General features: G+C 44.9%; 2 protein-coding genes across 2 annotated transcripts in view; both read left to right on the forward strand.

The window, feature by feature from the left end:
- Positions 1-11,457, forward strand: part of PCYT1A (phosphate cytidylyltransferase 1A, choline) — a 94,826-nt gene extending 83,369 nt beyond the window's left edge. The window contains exon 9 of the mRNA XM_081832127.1: positions 11,326-11,457. Within this exon, the coding sequence (XP_081688253.1) occupies positions 11,326-11,457 (132 nt within the window). The remainder of the gene's footprint in view (positions 1-11,325) is intronic.
- A 263-nt stretch (positions 11,458-11,720) lies between these two features.
- Positions 11,721-15,774, forward strand: part of ZDHHC19 (zDHHC palmitoyltransferase 19) — a 9,902-nt gene continuing 5,848 nt past the window's right edge. The window contains exons 1-5 of the mRNA XM_031037163.2: positions 11,721-12,075; positions 12,432-12,553; positions 13,069-13,208; positions 14,048-14,220; positions 14,583-14,688. Of these exons, the coding sequence (XP_030893023.2) occupies positions 11,930-12,075; positions 12,432-12,553; positions 13,069-13,208; positions 14,048-14,220; positions 14,583-14,688 (687 nt within the window). The 5' untranslated portion in view covers positions 11,721-11,929. The remainder of the gene's footprint in view (positions 12,076-12,431; positions 12,554-13,068; positions 13,209-14,047; positions 14,221-14,582; positions 14,689-15,774) is intronic.

The following is a 15,774-nucleotide window of genomic DNA, read 5'->3' on the forward strand; positions in this document are numbered from 1 at the left end:
CCTCTCCCACTCCCCCTGCTTGTGTTCCTGCTCTCACTATCTCTCTCTCTGTCAAATAAATAAAAATAAATAAATTAATTAAAAATTAAAAAAAAATGCCTTACTGGGATAAAATTCACATAACATAAAACACACCTTTTTAGTCATGGTAAAGTATGTAATTCAGTGGGTTTTAGTGTATTTGTAATGTTGTGCAACTATCACCATTAATCTAATTGCAGAATATTTCCATCAGTCCAGAAAGAAACCTCCTACTTCCCAATTCTTCCTTCTTCCCATCCCCCTGGCAACCACTCATCTACTTCCTCTCTCTATTGATTTGGTCTGATTCTGGACACTTACCTAAATAGACACTTATCATATAATACGTGGTGTTTCGTGCTGACTTTTTTTATTCAGCATGTTTTCAAGGCTTGTCTGTGTTGCAGCATATACCAATACTTTGCTCCTTCTTATGGCTGAATAATATTCCATCGTGTGGATATGCCGTATTTTGTTTATCCATTCTTCAGTTATGGGCATTTAGGTTGTTTCCATTTTTTGGCTGTTATGAATAATGCTGCTACTTTTCCTGAACTCATTTACTAGCTCTGATTGTGTGTGTGTGTGTGTGTGTGTATTCTTTAAGGTTAACTATATATAAAATTGTGTCATCTGCAAATGGAGATTTGCAGTGTGGATGATTTTATTGCCTTTTTTTTTTTTTTTTTTTACCTAATTGCTCTGGCTAGAACTTCCAGTATAATGTTAAATAAAAATGGCAAAAGCAAGCATACTTGTCTTGTTCCTGATCTTACAGGGAAAGCTTTCAGTCTTTCACCATTAAGTATGACGTTAGCTGTGCGTTTTTCATAAATTCCCTTCATTTGAGAAAAGTCCTTTCTATTCCTAGCCTGTGGAGTGTTTTAATCATGGAATAGTGTTAGATTTTGCCAAATGCCTTTTCTGCATTAAGACAACCACATATTTTCTTTCCTTCTCTCTATTACTGTGGGGGAGTACACTGGCCGGTTTGTATACGTTGAACGGCTCTCGGGTTCCTGGGATAAATCCTAGTTGCTCATGGTGTATAATCTTTTTAATATGCTGCTGGATTCAGTTTGCTAGTATTTTGCTGAGGATTTTTGCCTGTATGTTCATAAAGGATATTGGTCTGTAGGGGGTTTTTTGTGATGTCTTCAGCTGGCTTTGGTATCATGGTAATATTGACATCATAGAATGAATTAGGAAGTGTTCTTTCCTCTTCTATGTCTTGAAAGAGTTTGAGGAGGTCTGGTGTTCATTTTTTCATGTCAGATAGAATTTACCAGTGAAGCTATAGGCCTTTTTTTTTTCTGAAGAGCCTACTAGGTTGTCAACCTTGTTGATTTTCCTTTCTTCAACTTTTAGCTGTTTTAGACTAGCTTCTTATTGGTTGATGACTTTTTGGGTGATTTAAATGGTATTCCAATATCACTTTTATCAACCTCATAAAATTCTGCCTCTTTTGCAAGATTTTAAATCTCCCTTTGTAATAAATTTTCATTGTACCTGCACTTGGCATTGTTTTGCATTGCAGTTGAGGAAAAGGAAGATGCGAGTTTGAATGAAAGCTGATGTTTGAGTGGGGCCTCATTTCTTATTCATTAGTTAACATTTTCGTGTTATGTTGTTTTGTTTACTACATAGCATCATAAATTTAGGGATTCAGATAATGACAACTAAGAATGCAAAAAGCCCCGTATTCTAAAACCACCAACATCAAAATATATGGTGCTAAATTCAATAAATAAAACAAAATGTTTGCAACAGACTCTAGAGATCAGCATGCAGGATGCTTGTTAGGGAATCACTTTGGAATCAATGCCTGCAAAAGCGAAGGAAAGGAAGCAGGACTGAGCAGAGAAGTCAATCTGTGGTGAAGGGCCCAACAACAGCCTCAGCCAATCCAGAGGTCACATAGGGGCTGGATGGCCCTTCAGAATTTTCTGCATTGGGGCAAAGTGTCTGCGCCTTTCTACTTCATGTTGAACACTCCTTGGATGCCAACTGCTATGGAAGGAGGTGGGACCTTGGTGAGGTAATTTTTGTGAGGGGAGGCACTCCCCAAAGCTGAAGCCATCTTCTAGCAACTGGGGGATAAGTTCTTCATTCCTGAGGGGGGTCTGGGAAGCCCCTCACAGTGCCACCCACAGATCTTGGCATATATGAAGAAGTCAGAATCTGTTGGGAGAGAGAAAAGAAAGCTTACTCAAAACTAATGCTGGAATCATTGACGATAATGATGTGAGGAAAAGACACATTAGACCTTTACCTTCTATCTTACCCCTACATTAATTTCAGATTAAAGAATTAAATGGAAAAGAAAACAAGAAATGCAGTTAAGTATTCCTCAGATAGGAGGAGAGGGGAAAACTTTGAAGTAAGATAAAGTGGTGCTAAGGAAATGATGAATAGATTTGATTACAGAGAAACAACAAAAGTTTTATATTAAAAATTGCACACAAAAGGGGTGCCAGAGTGACTCAGTCAGTTAAGTGTCCAACTCTTGATTTTGGCTCAGGTCATGATCTCAGGGTCATGAGATCGAGCCCCACGTCAGGCTTGAGATTCTCTCTCTCCCCCTGCCCCTCCCACTGCTCCCACAGGCTCGCACATGCTCTCTCTCTCAAATAAATAATAAATCTTTTTAAAAAATTACACACAAAATCAAAAGGCAAACGACAAACTGGAAACATATGTTCAAGAAACACAGTCAAAAATTTTAATATAAAAGAGCTCCTGCAAATCAGAAAGAAAAGCCCAACGCTTCTACCAAAGGAAAAAGGGGTATCACTTGACACTTATTAAGATGGATATTATTTAAAAAAAAAAAAAGAAAGCAGAAAGAAAAGTGTTAGCAAGGATGTGGAGAAATTAGAACCTTATGCCTCGTTGGTGGAACGGTATAGCTGCTGTGGAAAATAGTAGGGCAGTTCCTCCATAAATTGTACATAAGATTACCTATCATCCGGCAATCCTACTTCTGGATATATAGCCTAAAGAATGGAAAACGGGGGCTTAAATAAATATTTGCACCCCCATGTTCATAGCAGCGTTATCCACAGCAGCCCAAAGGTGGGAACAACCTAAATGTCCATCAGCAGATGAATAGGTAAACCAAATGTGTCAAATACAATAAAAAATTATGCAGCCTCAAAAAGGAAGGATTCTTTTTTTTTAAGATTTTATTTATTTGACAGAGAAAAAGTGAGAGAGGGAACACAAGCAGGGGGAGTGGGAGAGGGAGAAGCAGGCTTCCCGCCGAGTAGGGAGCCGGATACAGGGCTCGATCCCAGGACCCGGGGATCATGACCTGAGCCGAAGGCAGACGCTCAACGACTGAGCCACCCAGGTGCCCCAAAAAGGAAGGATTCTGACACCTGCTACAACATACCAACTTTCAGGGCTGCTAAAGGCCAATGATGAACCTGAGGACATTATGCTGAGTTGAAGAAACCAGATGTAAAAAGACAGATACTGTGTGATTCCACTTATATGAGGTCCCTAGAATAGTCGGATTTATAGAGACAGAAAGTAGAACAGTGGTTACTGGGTGCTGGGGGACGGGGGGAGTGAGGAGTTACTGTTTACTGGGTACAGAGTTTCTGTTTGGGATGATGATAAAAGGCCTGGAATGGATGGTGATGATGGTTGCACAACATGGTGAATTTACTTAGTGCTGCAGAACTGGACACTAAAAAGTGTTTAAAATGGTAAAATTTATGTTATGTATATTTATCACACAAGAAAAAAGAGAAAAATACCCCAACACTTCCACATTGAGACGTGAGCAAGCAAAAATGTAAAAGGGCAATTCACAAAACAACTACAAGAAATGACCTCTAGGTGTATAAGAATACTTAATTTTTAAAATTAATTATTTTTTTAATTTAAATTCAATTAACATATAGTGTATTATTCGTTTCAGAGGTAGAGGTCAGTGATTCATCAGTCTTTTTTTTTTTTAAGATTTTATTTATTTATTTGACAGGGAGAGAGACAGCGAGAGAGGGAACACAAGCAGGGGGAGTGGGAGAGGGAGAAGCAGACTCCCCACGGAGCAGGGAGCCCGACACGGGGCTTGATCCCAGGACCCTGGGACCATGACCTGAGCTGAAGGCAGACACTTAACTGACTGAGCCACCAAAAGTTGATGGTATTTTGATAGGGATTGCATTGAATGTGTAGATTGCTCTAGGTAGCATAAACATTTTAACAATATTTGTTCTTCCAATCTACAAGCATGGAACATTTTTCCATTTCTTTGGGTCTTCCTCAATTTCTTTCATAAGTGTTCTATAGTTTTCTGAGTACAGGTCCTTTGCCTCTTTGGTTAGGTTTATTCCTAGGTATCTTATGGTTTTGGGTGCAGTTGTAAATGGGATCGACTCCTTAATTTATCTTTCTTCTGTCTAGTTGTTGGTGTATAGAAATGCAACTGATTTCTGTGCATTGATTTTATATCCTGCCACTTTGCTGAATTTCTGTATGAGTTCTAGCAATTTTGAGTTGGAGTCTTTTGGGTTTTCCGCATAGATTATCATGTCATCTGCGAAGAGTGAGAGTTTGACTTCTTCTTTATGGATTCAGGTTTTTTTATTTCTTTTTGTTGTCTGATTGCTGAGGCTAGGATTTCTAGTACTATGTTGAACAACAGTGTTGATGATGGACATACCTGTTGTGTTCCTGACCTTAGGGGAAAAGCTCTCATTTTTTCCCCATTGAGAATGATATTCGCTTTGGACTTTTCATAGATGGCCTTTATGATACTAAGGTATGCTCCCTTTATCCCTACACTGTGGAGAGTTTTAATCAAGAGAGGATGCTGTACTTTGTCAAAGGCTTTTTCTGCATTTATTGAGAGGATCATATGGTTCTTGTCCTTCTTTTATTAATGTGTATCACATTGATTGATTTGCAGATGTTGAACCACACTTGCAGCCTAGGAATAAATCCCACTTGGTCGTGGTGAATAATCCTTTTAATGTATTGTTGTGTGCTATTGGCTAGTATCTTTTGAGAATTTTTGCATCCATGTTCATCAGGGATATTGGTCTGTAATTCTCCTTTTTGATGGGGTCTTTGTGTGGTTTTGGAGTCAAGGTAATCCTGGCCCCATAGAAGGGGTTGGAAGTTTTCCTTCCATTTCTATTTTTTGAAACAACTTCATAAGAATAGGTATTAATTCTTCTTTAAATGCTTGGTAGAATTCTCCTGGGAAGCTGTCTGGCCCTGGACTCCTGTTTGTTGGGAGGTTTTTGATTACTGCTTCAATTTCCTTGCAGGTTATGGGTCTGTTCAGGTTTTTTATTTCTTCCTGTTTCAGTTTTGGTAGCTTATACATTTCCTAGGAATGCACCTATTTCTTCCAGATTGCCTAATTTGTTGGCATATAGTTGCTCATAATATATTCTTATAATTGTTTGTATTTCTTCAGTGTTGGTTGTGATCTCTCCTGTATCATTCATGATTTTATTTATTTGGGTCCTTTCTCTTTTCTTTTTGATAAGTCTGGCCAGGGGTTTTTCAATCTTATTAATTCTCTCAAAGAACCAGTGCCTAGTTTCATTGATCTTTTCTACTGTTCTTTTGGTTTCCATTTCATTGATTTTTGCCCTAATCTTTATTAATTCTCTTCTTTTGGGTTAGGCTTTATTTGCTGTTCTTTCTCCAGGTCCTTTAAGTGTAAGGTTAGGTTGTGTATTTGAGACCTTTCTTGTTTCTTGGGAAAGGCTTGTATTGCTATATACTTCTCTCTTAGGACCGCCTTTGCTGCATCCCAAAGGTTTTGAATAGTCAGGTTTTTCATTTGAATGAAAATGAAAACAAATTTTCATTTGTTTCCATCATTTTAAAAAATTCTCCTTTAATTTCCTGGTTGACCCATTCATTCTTTAGTAGGATGCTCTTTAACCTCCAAATGTTTAAGTTCTTTCCAAAATTCCTCTTGTGACTGAGTTCAAGTTTCAAAGCATTTTGGTCTGAAAGTATGCATGGAATGATCCCAATCTTTTGGTACCAGTTGAGACCTGATTTGTGGCCCAGTATGTGATCTATTCTGGAGGATGTTCCATGTGCACTTGAGAACAATGTGTATTCTGTTGCTTTAGGATGCAATGCTCTGAATATATCTGTGAAGTCCATCTGGTCCAATGTGTCATTCAAAGCCCTTGTTTCCTTGTTGATCTTCTGCTTAGATGATCTCTCCATTGCAGTGAGTGGGGTGTTAAAGTCCCCTACTATTATTATATTATTATCAATGTGTTTCTTTAATTTTGTTATTAATTGATTTATATAATTGGCTACTCCCATGTTAGGGGCATACATATTTATAATTGTTAGATGTTCTTGTTGGATAGACCCTTTAATTATGATAGACCCTTTAATTATCTCTTATTACAGTCTTTGGTTTAAAATCTAATTTGTCGGGCGCCTGGGTGGCTCAGTTGGTTAAGCGACTGCCTTCAGCTCAGGTCATGATCCCAGGGTCCTGGGATCGAGTCCCACATCGGGCTCCCTGCTCTGCGGGAAGCTTGCTTATCCCTCTCCCTCTCCCCCTGCTTGTGTTCCCTCTCTCGCTGTGTCTCTCTCTGTCAAATAAATAAAATCTTTAAAAAAATAAAATAAAATAAAATAAAATCTAATTTGTCTGATATAAGGATTGCTATCCCAGCTTTCTTTTGATGTCTGTTAGCATGATAAATGGTTTTCTACCCCCTTCACTTTAAATCTGGAGGTGTCTTTGGGTCTAAAATGAGTCTCTTGTAGACAGCATATTGATGGGTCTTGCTTTTTTATCCAACCTGATAACCTGTGTCTTTTGATTGGGGCATTTAGCCCATTTACATTCAGAGTAACTACTGAAAGATATGAGTTTAGTGTCATTGTATTACCTGTAAAGTCACTGTTTCTGTATATTGTCTCTGTTCCTTTCTGGTCTATGTTACTTTTGGGCTCTCGCCTTGCTTAAAGGATCCCCTTTAATATTTCTTGCAGGGCTGGCTTAGTGATCACAAATTCTTTTAGTTTCTGTTTATCCTGAAACTTTTTTGTCTCTCCTATTTTGAATGACAGCCTTGCTGGATAGAGTATCCTTGGCTGCATATTTTTCTCAATTAGCACCCTGACTATATCATGCCATTCCTTTCTGGCCTGCCAGGTCTCTGTGGATAGGTCTGCTGTCAGTCTAATGCTTCTACCCTTGTAGTTTACGGACCTCTTGTTCCTTGCTGCTTCTAGGATTTTCTCTTTGTCTCTGAGTTTTGCAAGTTTCACTATTATATGTCAGGGTGTTGACCTAATTTTATTGATTTTGAGGGGGTTTCTCTGTGCCTCCTGGACTTGAATGCCTGTTTCCTTCCCCAGATTAAGGAAGTTCTTAGCTATAATTTGCTCTAATATACCTTCTGCACCACCCCCCTTTCCTCTTCTTCTGGGATCCCAATTATTCTAATATTGTTTTGCTTTAAAATGTTTCACTTATCTTTCGAATTCTCCCCTCATGATCCAGTAGTTATCTTTTTCTCAGCTTCTTTATTTTCCATCATTTTGTCTTCTATATCACTAATTCTCTCTTCTGCTTCATTTATCCTAGCAGTTACAGCCTCCATTTTTTATTGCATCTCATTAATAGCCTTTTTTATTTTGACTTAATTCGATTTTAGTTCTTTTATTTCTCCAGAAAGGGAGTGTCTTCTATGGTTTTTTCAAGCCCAACTAGTATCTTTATAATCGTTATTCTGAACTCTAGTTCTGACTTATATCCATACTGGTTAGGTCCCTGGCAGTCAGTACTGCCTTTTGTTCTCTTTTTTGAGGTGAGTTTTCCATCTTGTCATTCTCCTACCTTGTGGAAAGTGGTCGCTTTTCTATTTGTAGAATTGCAGCATTCTTTTCTTAGATCTCTGGTTGAGTTCACAGTTGTTCAGAATGATTTGATAGCTATCTAGCTGAATTCCTCAGACAAAACTAAGGTCTCCTACTCCTCCGCCATCTTGAAAAGTCTTTCTTCCTTAATTTCATAAGTAATTTAAGGAGATATAAATGAAAAGATTAAGGTGTCATTTGTCATTTATAAAATTTGAGAAATTACTTTATGTTAATATTTAATTATGGTGTTTGTATTATAATACAGTTATGCTCATAACAGTAGTGTAAACATGTATAAACTTTCTGGAAAGCATCTTGCAAATTATGCAAAAGACGTTTTAAGTATTCACATTTATTGACCTGAAATCCAACCGTGAGGACTGTATTCTGAGGAAACCAGCGGAGGTGCAGGCATCTGGAGGGCGCAGAGGCACCACGTGAACAAAGGACTCGGTGAAGTGAGGAAGCGAACTCTGCGAGTGTTTGTGGCAGAGAATTCCAGGGAAACAGGAGAGCAAGTGCAAAGGACCCAGGACTGGAGTGTGCCAGGTGTGTCTGGGGAAGAGCAGGGAAGCTAGTGTGCCTGAGCAAGGGGCTGAGTGTTAGGAAATAAGATCAGAAAGTTAGAGGAGCCAGGTCAGGGAGGGCCTTGAAGGCCACAGTAAGGACTTTGGACTTTACTCTGAATGAGGCTGGCAGCAGTTGGGGGCTTCTGAACAGAGGCCATGATCTAAGTTCTAAAAGGAGCACCAGCTACTATTTGGAACAGAGTCTCTTAAAGGTCAAGGACAGAAGAAGCCTGGGTTAGTTAGGAGGTTATTCCAATATCCAAACAAGAGAGGGTAGTGGCTTGGACTTGTGAGATTCTATTTTGATGGCAGAACTGGTGGATTGGATGTGGGATGTGAGATAAAGGCAGGAATCAGGTGACTCCATGGGTTTGATCTGAACAATAGGGTGAATGATAATCCTAATTACTGGGAGGAACAGCACTGGGGGAGAAGTAGGTTTTTGGAGGAAGGAATCCAGGGATTGACTCTGACAGTGAGGTGTCTACTCTGGTGGTCATATCAGCTTATTCTAAGGAAGTCTGTAATCATGTGTCTATCTCCTGTATCCCTTTCTGTCCTTCTTTGATGTTTCTTCCAGAAGACCCGATCTCTGGTCTGCAACTTCTAGCAGGGACTTTCAGACAAAAATGAAAGGACAAAGAAACTGTATGTTGATGACAAGGCACATTAACTTGTTGCAGTAGCTAACATTATCAGAATGGAGGAGAGTGGAATCTCTATTTGGGGTGAGGTACATAAGTGATGGGTCCCCATAATTATTCCGTGAAGACTTAACTTCAAAAAATTAACCTCAGGAGACAAAATGAATTAGTAGAAAGTGAAAACACTGACCAATCTGTTACATAAAGTGTGTGCCAAAATTGCTGCCAATTTACATATGTGTTTAAAACCAAGGAATAGGGGCGCCTGGGTGGCTCAGTTGATTAAGCGTCTGCCTTCAGCTCAGGGCATGATCCCAGGGTTCTGGGATCGAGCACCACATCAGGTTCCCTGCTGAGCAGGAAGCCTGCTTCTCCCTCTGCCTCTCCCCCTGCTTGTGTTCCCTCTCTCACTGTCTCTCTCTGTCAAATAATAAAATCTTTAAAAAAATTAATTTTATTTTTTATTTTTTTTAAGATTTTATTTACATACTTGAGAGAGAGAGCACGAGCAGCAGGGAGGGCCAGAGGGAGAGGGAGAAGCAGACTCCCCACTGATCAGGGAGCCCAATGCGGGACTCAATCCCAGAACCCTGGGATCATGACCTGAGCCAAAGGCAGATGCTTAATTGACTGAACCACCCAGGCACCCCCCAAAATTAATTAATTTTAATATGTATCAATATGTAGGTATTTTAAATGTGCATACATATATAGTTATATTAAATTATGACAAATGAAAATATCTAAAACTTTAAACCTTAGTATTTGAAATACAATCAAGTATATTTTATGATAGTATTCTTTTTTAAAAATGTTTTATTTATTTAAGTAATCTCTACACCCCAGGTGGGGCTCAAACTCATGACCCTGAGATCAAGAGTCGCATGCTCTTTAGACTGAGCCAGGCCAAGTGCCCCTTAAAAGATTGTATTCTTGGGGCGCCGGGGTGGCTCAGCCGTTAAGCGTCTGCCTTCGGCTCGGGTCATGATCCCAGGGTCCTGGGATCGAGGCCCGCATCGGGCTCCCTGCTGGGCGGGAAGCCTGCTTCTCCTTCTCCCACTCCCCCTGCTTGTGTTCCTTCTCTCGCTGTCTCTCTCTCTCTCTCTGTTAAATAAATAAATAAAATCTTAAAAAAAAAAGATCATATTCTTACATTGATTTTAACCCATTAATTTGAATGTTATGAAGAAAAATTGTTTCTATATATAAGAAAATATAAATAACAATAATTGTGCATTGACGAGGGACTTTTGCTCTGTTTTTAATCAAATTGATTTCCTCAAATGTTCCAGTTCATTTAGTCCAAATCAAATTGATTTCCTCAAAATGTTCCAGTTCATTTAGTCCAATTCAAAGTAGGACTCTTGGAATTACATATTTTTTTAAAGATTTATTTACTTATTTTAGAGAGGGAGGAGAGAGCATGAGCAGGAGGGGGCAGAGGGAAGGGAGAGAGAAAGAGAATCCCAAGTTGACTTTGTGCTCAGCACAATGCCCGATGCGGGAACTAAGAGCCAGACGCTTAACCAACGGCACCACCCAGGCGCCCCCTGAATTATGTTGTTGTTGTTGTTGTTGTTTAAGATTTTATTTATTTATTTGACAGATAGAGACAGCGAGAGAGGGAACACAAGCAGGGGGAGTGGGAGAGGGAAAAGCAGGCTTCCAGCTGAGCAGGGAGCCCGATGCAGGGCTCAATCCCAGGACCCCGGGATAATGACCTGAGCCGAAGGCAGACGCTTAATGACTGAGCCACCCAGGCACCCCCAGAATTACGTATTTTATCCTTGTTGAAGCATAATGCAATCACTGTTGGAATTAAAGTGACATTTAAAATGGCCATTACACTTCAACACGCAGGAGCTCTGAAAATACGTGCAGAAGACTCCCACTTGGTTGGTGGTGGCAATTCTGAGGCTAATTGGTGGCGCTGGGTCACAGGGCTATGCTCTAGCTGCAGGAGAGACTTTGAATGCAAGTTTCTGGCAGTTTTAGCTCCAACTGGGATGGGGAGCAGTCTTTGCCCTTCCATGAAGAGGTACAGCACAGGGAATCCTCCAAGCACAGAGGGGTTCAGATGCTCCATAGCTAAAACAAATGACAAATGTCGGCTGCATATAACAGAAAACTCAGTTATTTTCTCATGGAAAAAGCAGTTCAGAGGCAGCCAGTTCAAGTCTGGGGCAGTGCCTAAACAGTGTCCTCAACACCATTCTGTGTAGCATGTCCACACGCTGCCTAATGGGTCCAAGACGGTACCTTCAGCCAGCACATCTAGGCTCAAGACCAGAAGAAAGGGACAAGGCAAAGCTTTTCTAGAAATCCTCAGCAGACATCCACTTACATCTCCTTGACCAGAATTGTGTCATGAAGCCCACCCTGGAAATGACGGAAGCTGGAAAGTTATTTAGCTGCCCCTCCAGCCCCGAAAGTGGAATTTTGCAATAACAAAAAGGAAGAAAATGGAGGTGAGGTGAACCATGAGCGCTATCTGCTCCGATTAGCCTCGAGCCTGAGAAGATGATTAGAATCACACACCTTCTCCCCGTGTGTTTCTCTAATCTGTCATCTTAAAGCCAACCTCGCAGGGGCAGGAGCTCTCCGTCCCTGGCACAAGTGTGGGGGTGGGGTGGGGTGGGGCTGGTGGGTGGGTTTGCTGTTGGCAGCGCCCATCGCAGGCTGGCCTCCATCCTTCTCAACCTCTATGATGTCACACTGGAACTTCTTTCCTTCCACCCTGGGCTGCGGCTTCCGAGGCTGCTGTGGCCATGGGGCTCCTGGAGCCTAGTGGCTCTGATCTCCCCTGGGGGCGCGGGAGGTCCAGCCATGCCGCTCTTGAAGGACGCCGTGCCCCTCATGAAGGAGCCCCATGCGCCGCCTCAGGCCCCTCTTCCGTGGATCCTCCCGAGCCTGTTTGCTGCCTTCAATGTAGTGCTGCTGGTGGTTTTCAGTGGCCTCTTCTTCGCATTCCCGTGAGTCTCCCTCTTACACGAGCTGCAGGTTTCCTACAGAGACAGGAAAACAGAGAATGATAGTACAGAGGCAGGGGAAGTGCAGAAGAGGGGCGAGAGGACGGAGGATAGCCCAGGCCGAGGGAACCGAATGTGCAAAGACACAGGTACACAGTGCTTGGTGCCTCTGGGAGCCGCAGACGGCTGGCAACACTGGGGGACATTCGGCGGAGTCGCTGAGGATCTATCACCAGTCTGGATATTTAGAGCAGCAGGCTTCAAGGCGTGTGGGTTCTGACCAAGTGGACAGGGTCGGCAGGGGTCGGGGGGAGCTTCAGGCCACTCTGGATCAGGGCTGAGCCCTGTTCTGGTCTCAGTTGCAGATGGCTGGCCCAGAACGGGGAGTGGGCCTTTCCCCTCGTCACAGGCCTCCTCTGTGTCCTCACCGTCTTCAGTCTGGTTTCACTCAATTTCTCAGACCCCGGCATCTTGCATCAAGGTGAGGCGCTGGCCCCTGGGAGAAGGAGGCAGCCCCTCCTGAAGGGCTCCTTCCATCTCCCTTCCTTGGGCCACAGGACCGTTTCACAGCACATCCTCATTTGCCCCAGCCCTGCCTCTGTCACTTCATTGTTTAAGCTACGCAGACGTGGAAAAACAGATTTCTGGAGGTTTTCCAGTTGCTTCGTGTGGGAGGGCCCGGGGAAGAGAAGACAACTCTTTGAAACCACTCGGTTCTCCCTTCGTCCTTCCCACGGCACAAACTCTTTAAAGCATCAGTCACAGTTGTAAATGACTGACAGTCCTCACAGAACTCTTCTGGCTGCAAACCTCCCTTCCCTTTGGATGCCCGTCTCTCTGTGCTTGGGCAGCTTGCTCGGTGGAGACTAGGGATACCCTCGCCCACCCCTTCCCCACACTTCCTGGGGCCATGACACCGGGCGGCCTCCCTACCCCCGGGAGCAGCAGACTGACGGAAGGGCCTCCTGCTGCTGCCCAATCCTCTTCCCACGCCAGGCTCCAACGAACAGGGCCCCATGGTGGTGCATGTGGTGTGGGTGAACCACAGGGCCTTCCGCCTGCAGTGGTGCCAAAAGTGCTGCTTCCACCGGCCGCCCCGGACCTACCACTGTCCCCGGTGCAACATCTGTGTAGAAGTGAGTGCCTCTCCTGACTTGCCCACCTGCCCCCACCCCTCCCGCTCACACGGGGCCCAGTGGCAAGCGTGAAACCACGGCCGGCACCACTGAAGGCCAAGAGTGGCAGTAACTCCCAACCACCTGTGGTCACTCATGCAGGTCCCTACCTCTGCACCTGCACCCGCGCCTGTCCAGGGAGGGTGAAGCTTGCCTGCGCAGGCGCAGACACGCACAGAGGCATCCACACTTATGCTGGGCCTGGTCAGGCCAGGGGGAGAAAGACACCCCTGTCTTACCCCAGGCCTGCTGACTCTAGCTGCCCAAGGCCGTCACGCCGGCTGCAGGCCCGGCTGGGAAAGCTTCGCCTGTCCTCTTCTCGTGTCCGGGCCGGAGGCTCTTCCGGGCTCGGAGTGCTTGTCTGACTCATGCGCACAGCCTGCAAAGGCGTACTGAGGTGCCGTCTTATCTGGTCCTCAGAACCCTGGGAGGCAGGCTGAGCAAAGGTATTACTATCCTCAGTCAATGGATAAGGAAACAGAAGCCCAGAGATATTCTACGCCCAGCCCACAGTTACACCAGGATGTGTCCCCAGAAGACCGGGCAGGCCTTGTCTCTGAAGGCCTCTTGACATGTGACCTTGTGAGCCGCAGAGACCTAACAGAGCTCTAACAGAAATGCTAGCATTAGGGACTTTGTGCCTGTGTTTCTCCCCAGGGATGAGACCCAGTTTGAGGGGCCAAGGGCAGGTGGCCTTTGGGAATGGGGGAAGGGGGGTGGGTAAAGCCTCAGATTTGGGGGCGATGGAGGCTGGTCCAGAGGCCGGGTCCTCGAGGCCTGCTCCCCTCCCTCTTACCCAGGACTTTGACCACCATTGCAAATGGGTCAATAACTGCATTGGTCACCGCAACTTCCGCTTCTTCATGCTGCTGGTCCTGTCCTTATGTCTCTACTCGGGTGCCATGCTGGTGACCTGCCTGATCTTCCTGGTGCGCACGACCCACCTGCCCTTCTCCATGGACAAAGCCATCGCGTATCCTTCCGGGGACCCATGTAGAGAGTAGTGGGGAGCGCGGGGGTGGCAAGGGGGCGGGATCACGAGGACAGAGCTAATGGCGGGGCGGGGAGAACCCCCTGGGACTAAGCAGGGGTGGGTAGGGCCAGGGATATGGGCGGGGCTAGGAGGGACTGCGAAGACTTGAGAATCTAGCAGCGTCACGGTGGGGAGTGCTAAAGGTGGCACGGGGCCTGGACAGCGGAGTGGGGTGAGGTGTACGCGGGGACCGAGCTCGGGGAGCGGGAGGACGGGGCCGGTTGGGGGCGGAGCTGTTGGGGCGGAGTCGGGGCGAGGGGCGGGGCCAGGGAGGGGACGCTGCTCCTTAGCTGACGGCGCAGCATTCTGGTGGCTGTACCCGCCGCCGGCTTCCTGGTGCCGCTCTTCCTGCTGCTGCTGGTCCAGGCCATGTCGGTGAGCGCGGCCGAGCGCTCCTACGAGGGGAAGGTACGCGAGGCCGAGCGGGGCGCCGGGGTACCGGGCTGTGGGCGGTCACCTTGCGCCTCCGGGAACCTCTGCCCTTTCCGCTCTTTGTCCGCCGCCCTGGCCCCTGACCGCCTGACCTCCCTCGAAGGCGCCTCATTAGCCCTTCTAGACCTAGATCCATCTCCAGTCTCACCCGCTCGGTGGTCACTCTCCCTCCCGTGTGCACTGCATCGAGGGCCTACTGTGTGCTAGGCCTCGTGTGCTTTATCTTGAACGATGGGTGTAGAGGTGAGTAAGGCTGTATCCTGCGATTCTGTCGGTAAGGAACCTGAAATCAGAGTAACACCCGCCAGACGCCTGTGAACGCCGCGAGAAAGGGCCTGCCCTACGTTGAGTAACAACAGACTCACAGAGGGACTCAAGTTCAGAGTAGGACGCGCTGCTCAGTGGTTTTAAACGGGCAGAAAAGGTGGAGGGGGGGGACTAGAGCAGGTGAGGGGCGCAACCTGCAGAAAGGCAAGGAAGCCTGCAAGTCTGTGGAATGTGGATAGGATGGTGAGGATACAGTGCTAATTGGAGCAGAAGGTGGCGTGGGAAATCAAGTGGACGGCTTGGGATTGACCAGGATTAAAAGGCCCAGAAAGTCAGGTGGAGAATTGAATCTTGGTTCAAGGGAAGCCTGGGAGCCGTGAGAGGATTTCTGTTTTCTTTTTTTCCATACGGTAAAATTCACCCCGTTTCAGTGCAATTCTATGAGTTTTGACAAACATACAGTCCGGTCCTGTAACCACCACCGCAATCAAGATTTATAACAGTTCCATCACCCCCCAGAAACTCCCTCATGGTCTCTTGTAGTCAGTTTCTCTCCCTGCCCGCAGCCCCTGATCTGTTTTCTATCCCTATAGTTTTTCCTTTTCCAGAGACTGGTATAAATGGAATCACAACCTTTTGAGCGGGCTTCTTCCACTCAGCATTTGTGATCCATCCCGTTGCTGCCAGGATCAGTAGTTTCTTACTTTTTATCGTGTGCATGATTGCGTCATATGGACATACTACCGTTTGTTTATCGGTTCCTGGACTGAAGGATATTTGGGTTGTTTGCAGTTT

This window comes from Leptonychotes weddellii, chromosome 1, assembly GCF_054177405.1.
Source record: "Leptonychotes weddellii isolate Sample4059 chromosome 1, ASM5417740v2, whole genome shotgun sequence".
NCBI classification, from domain to species: Eukaryota; Metazoa; Chordata; class Mammalia; order Carnivora; family Phocidae; genus Leptonychotes; species Leptonychotes weddellii.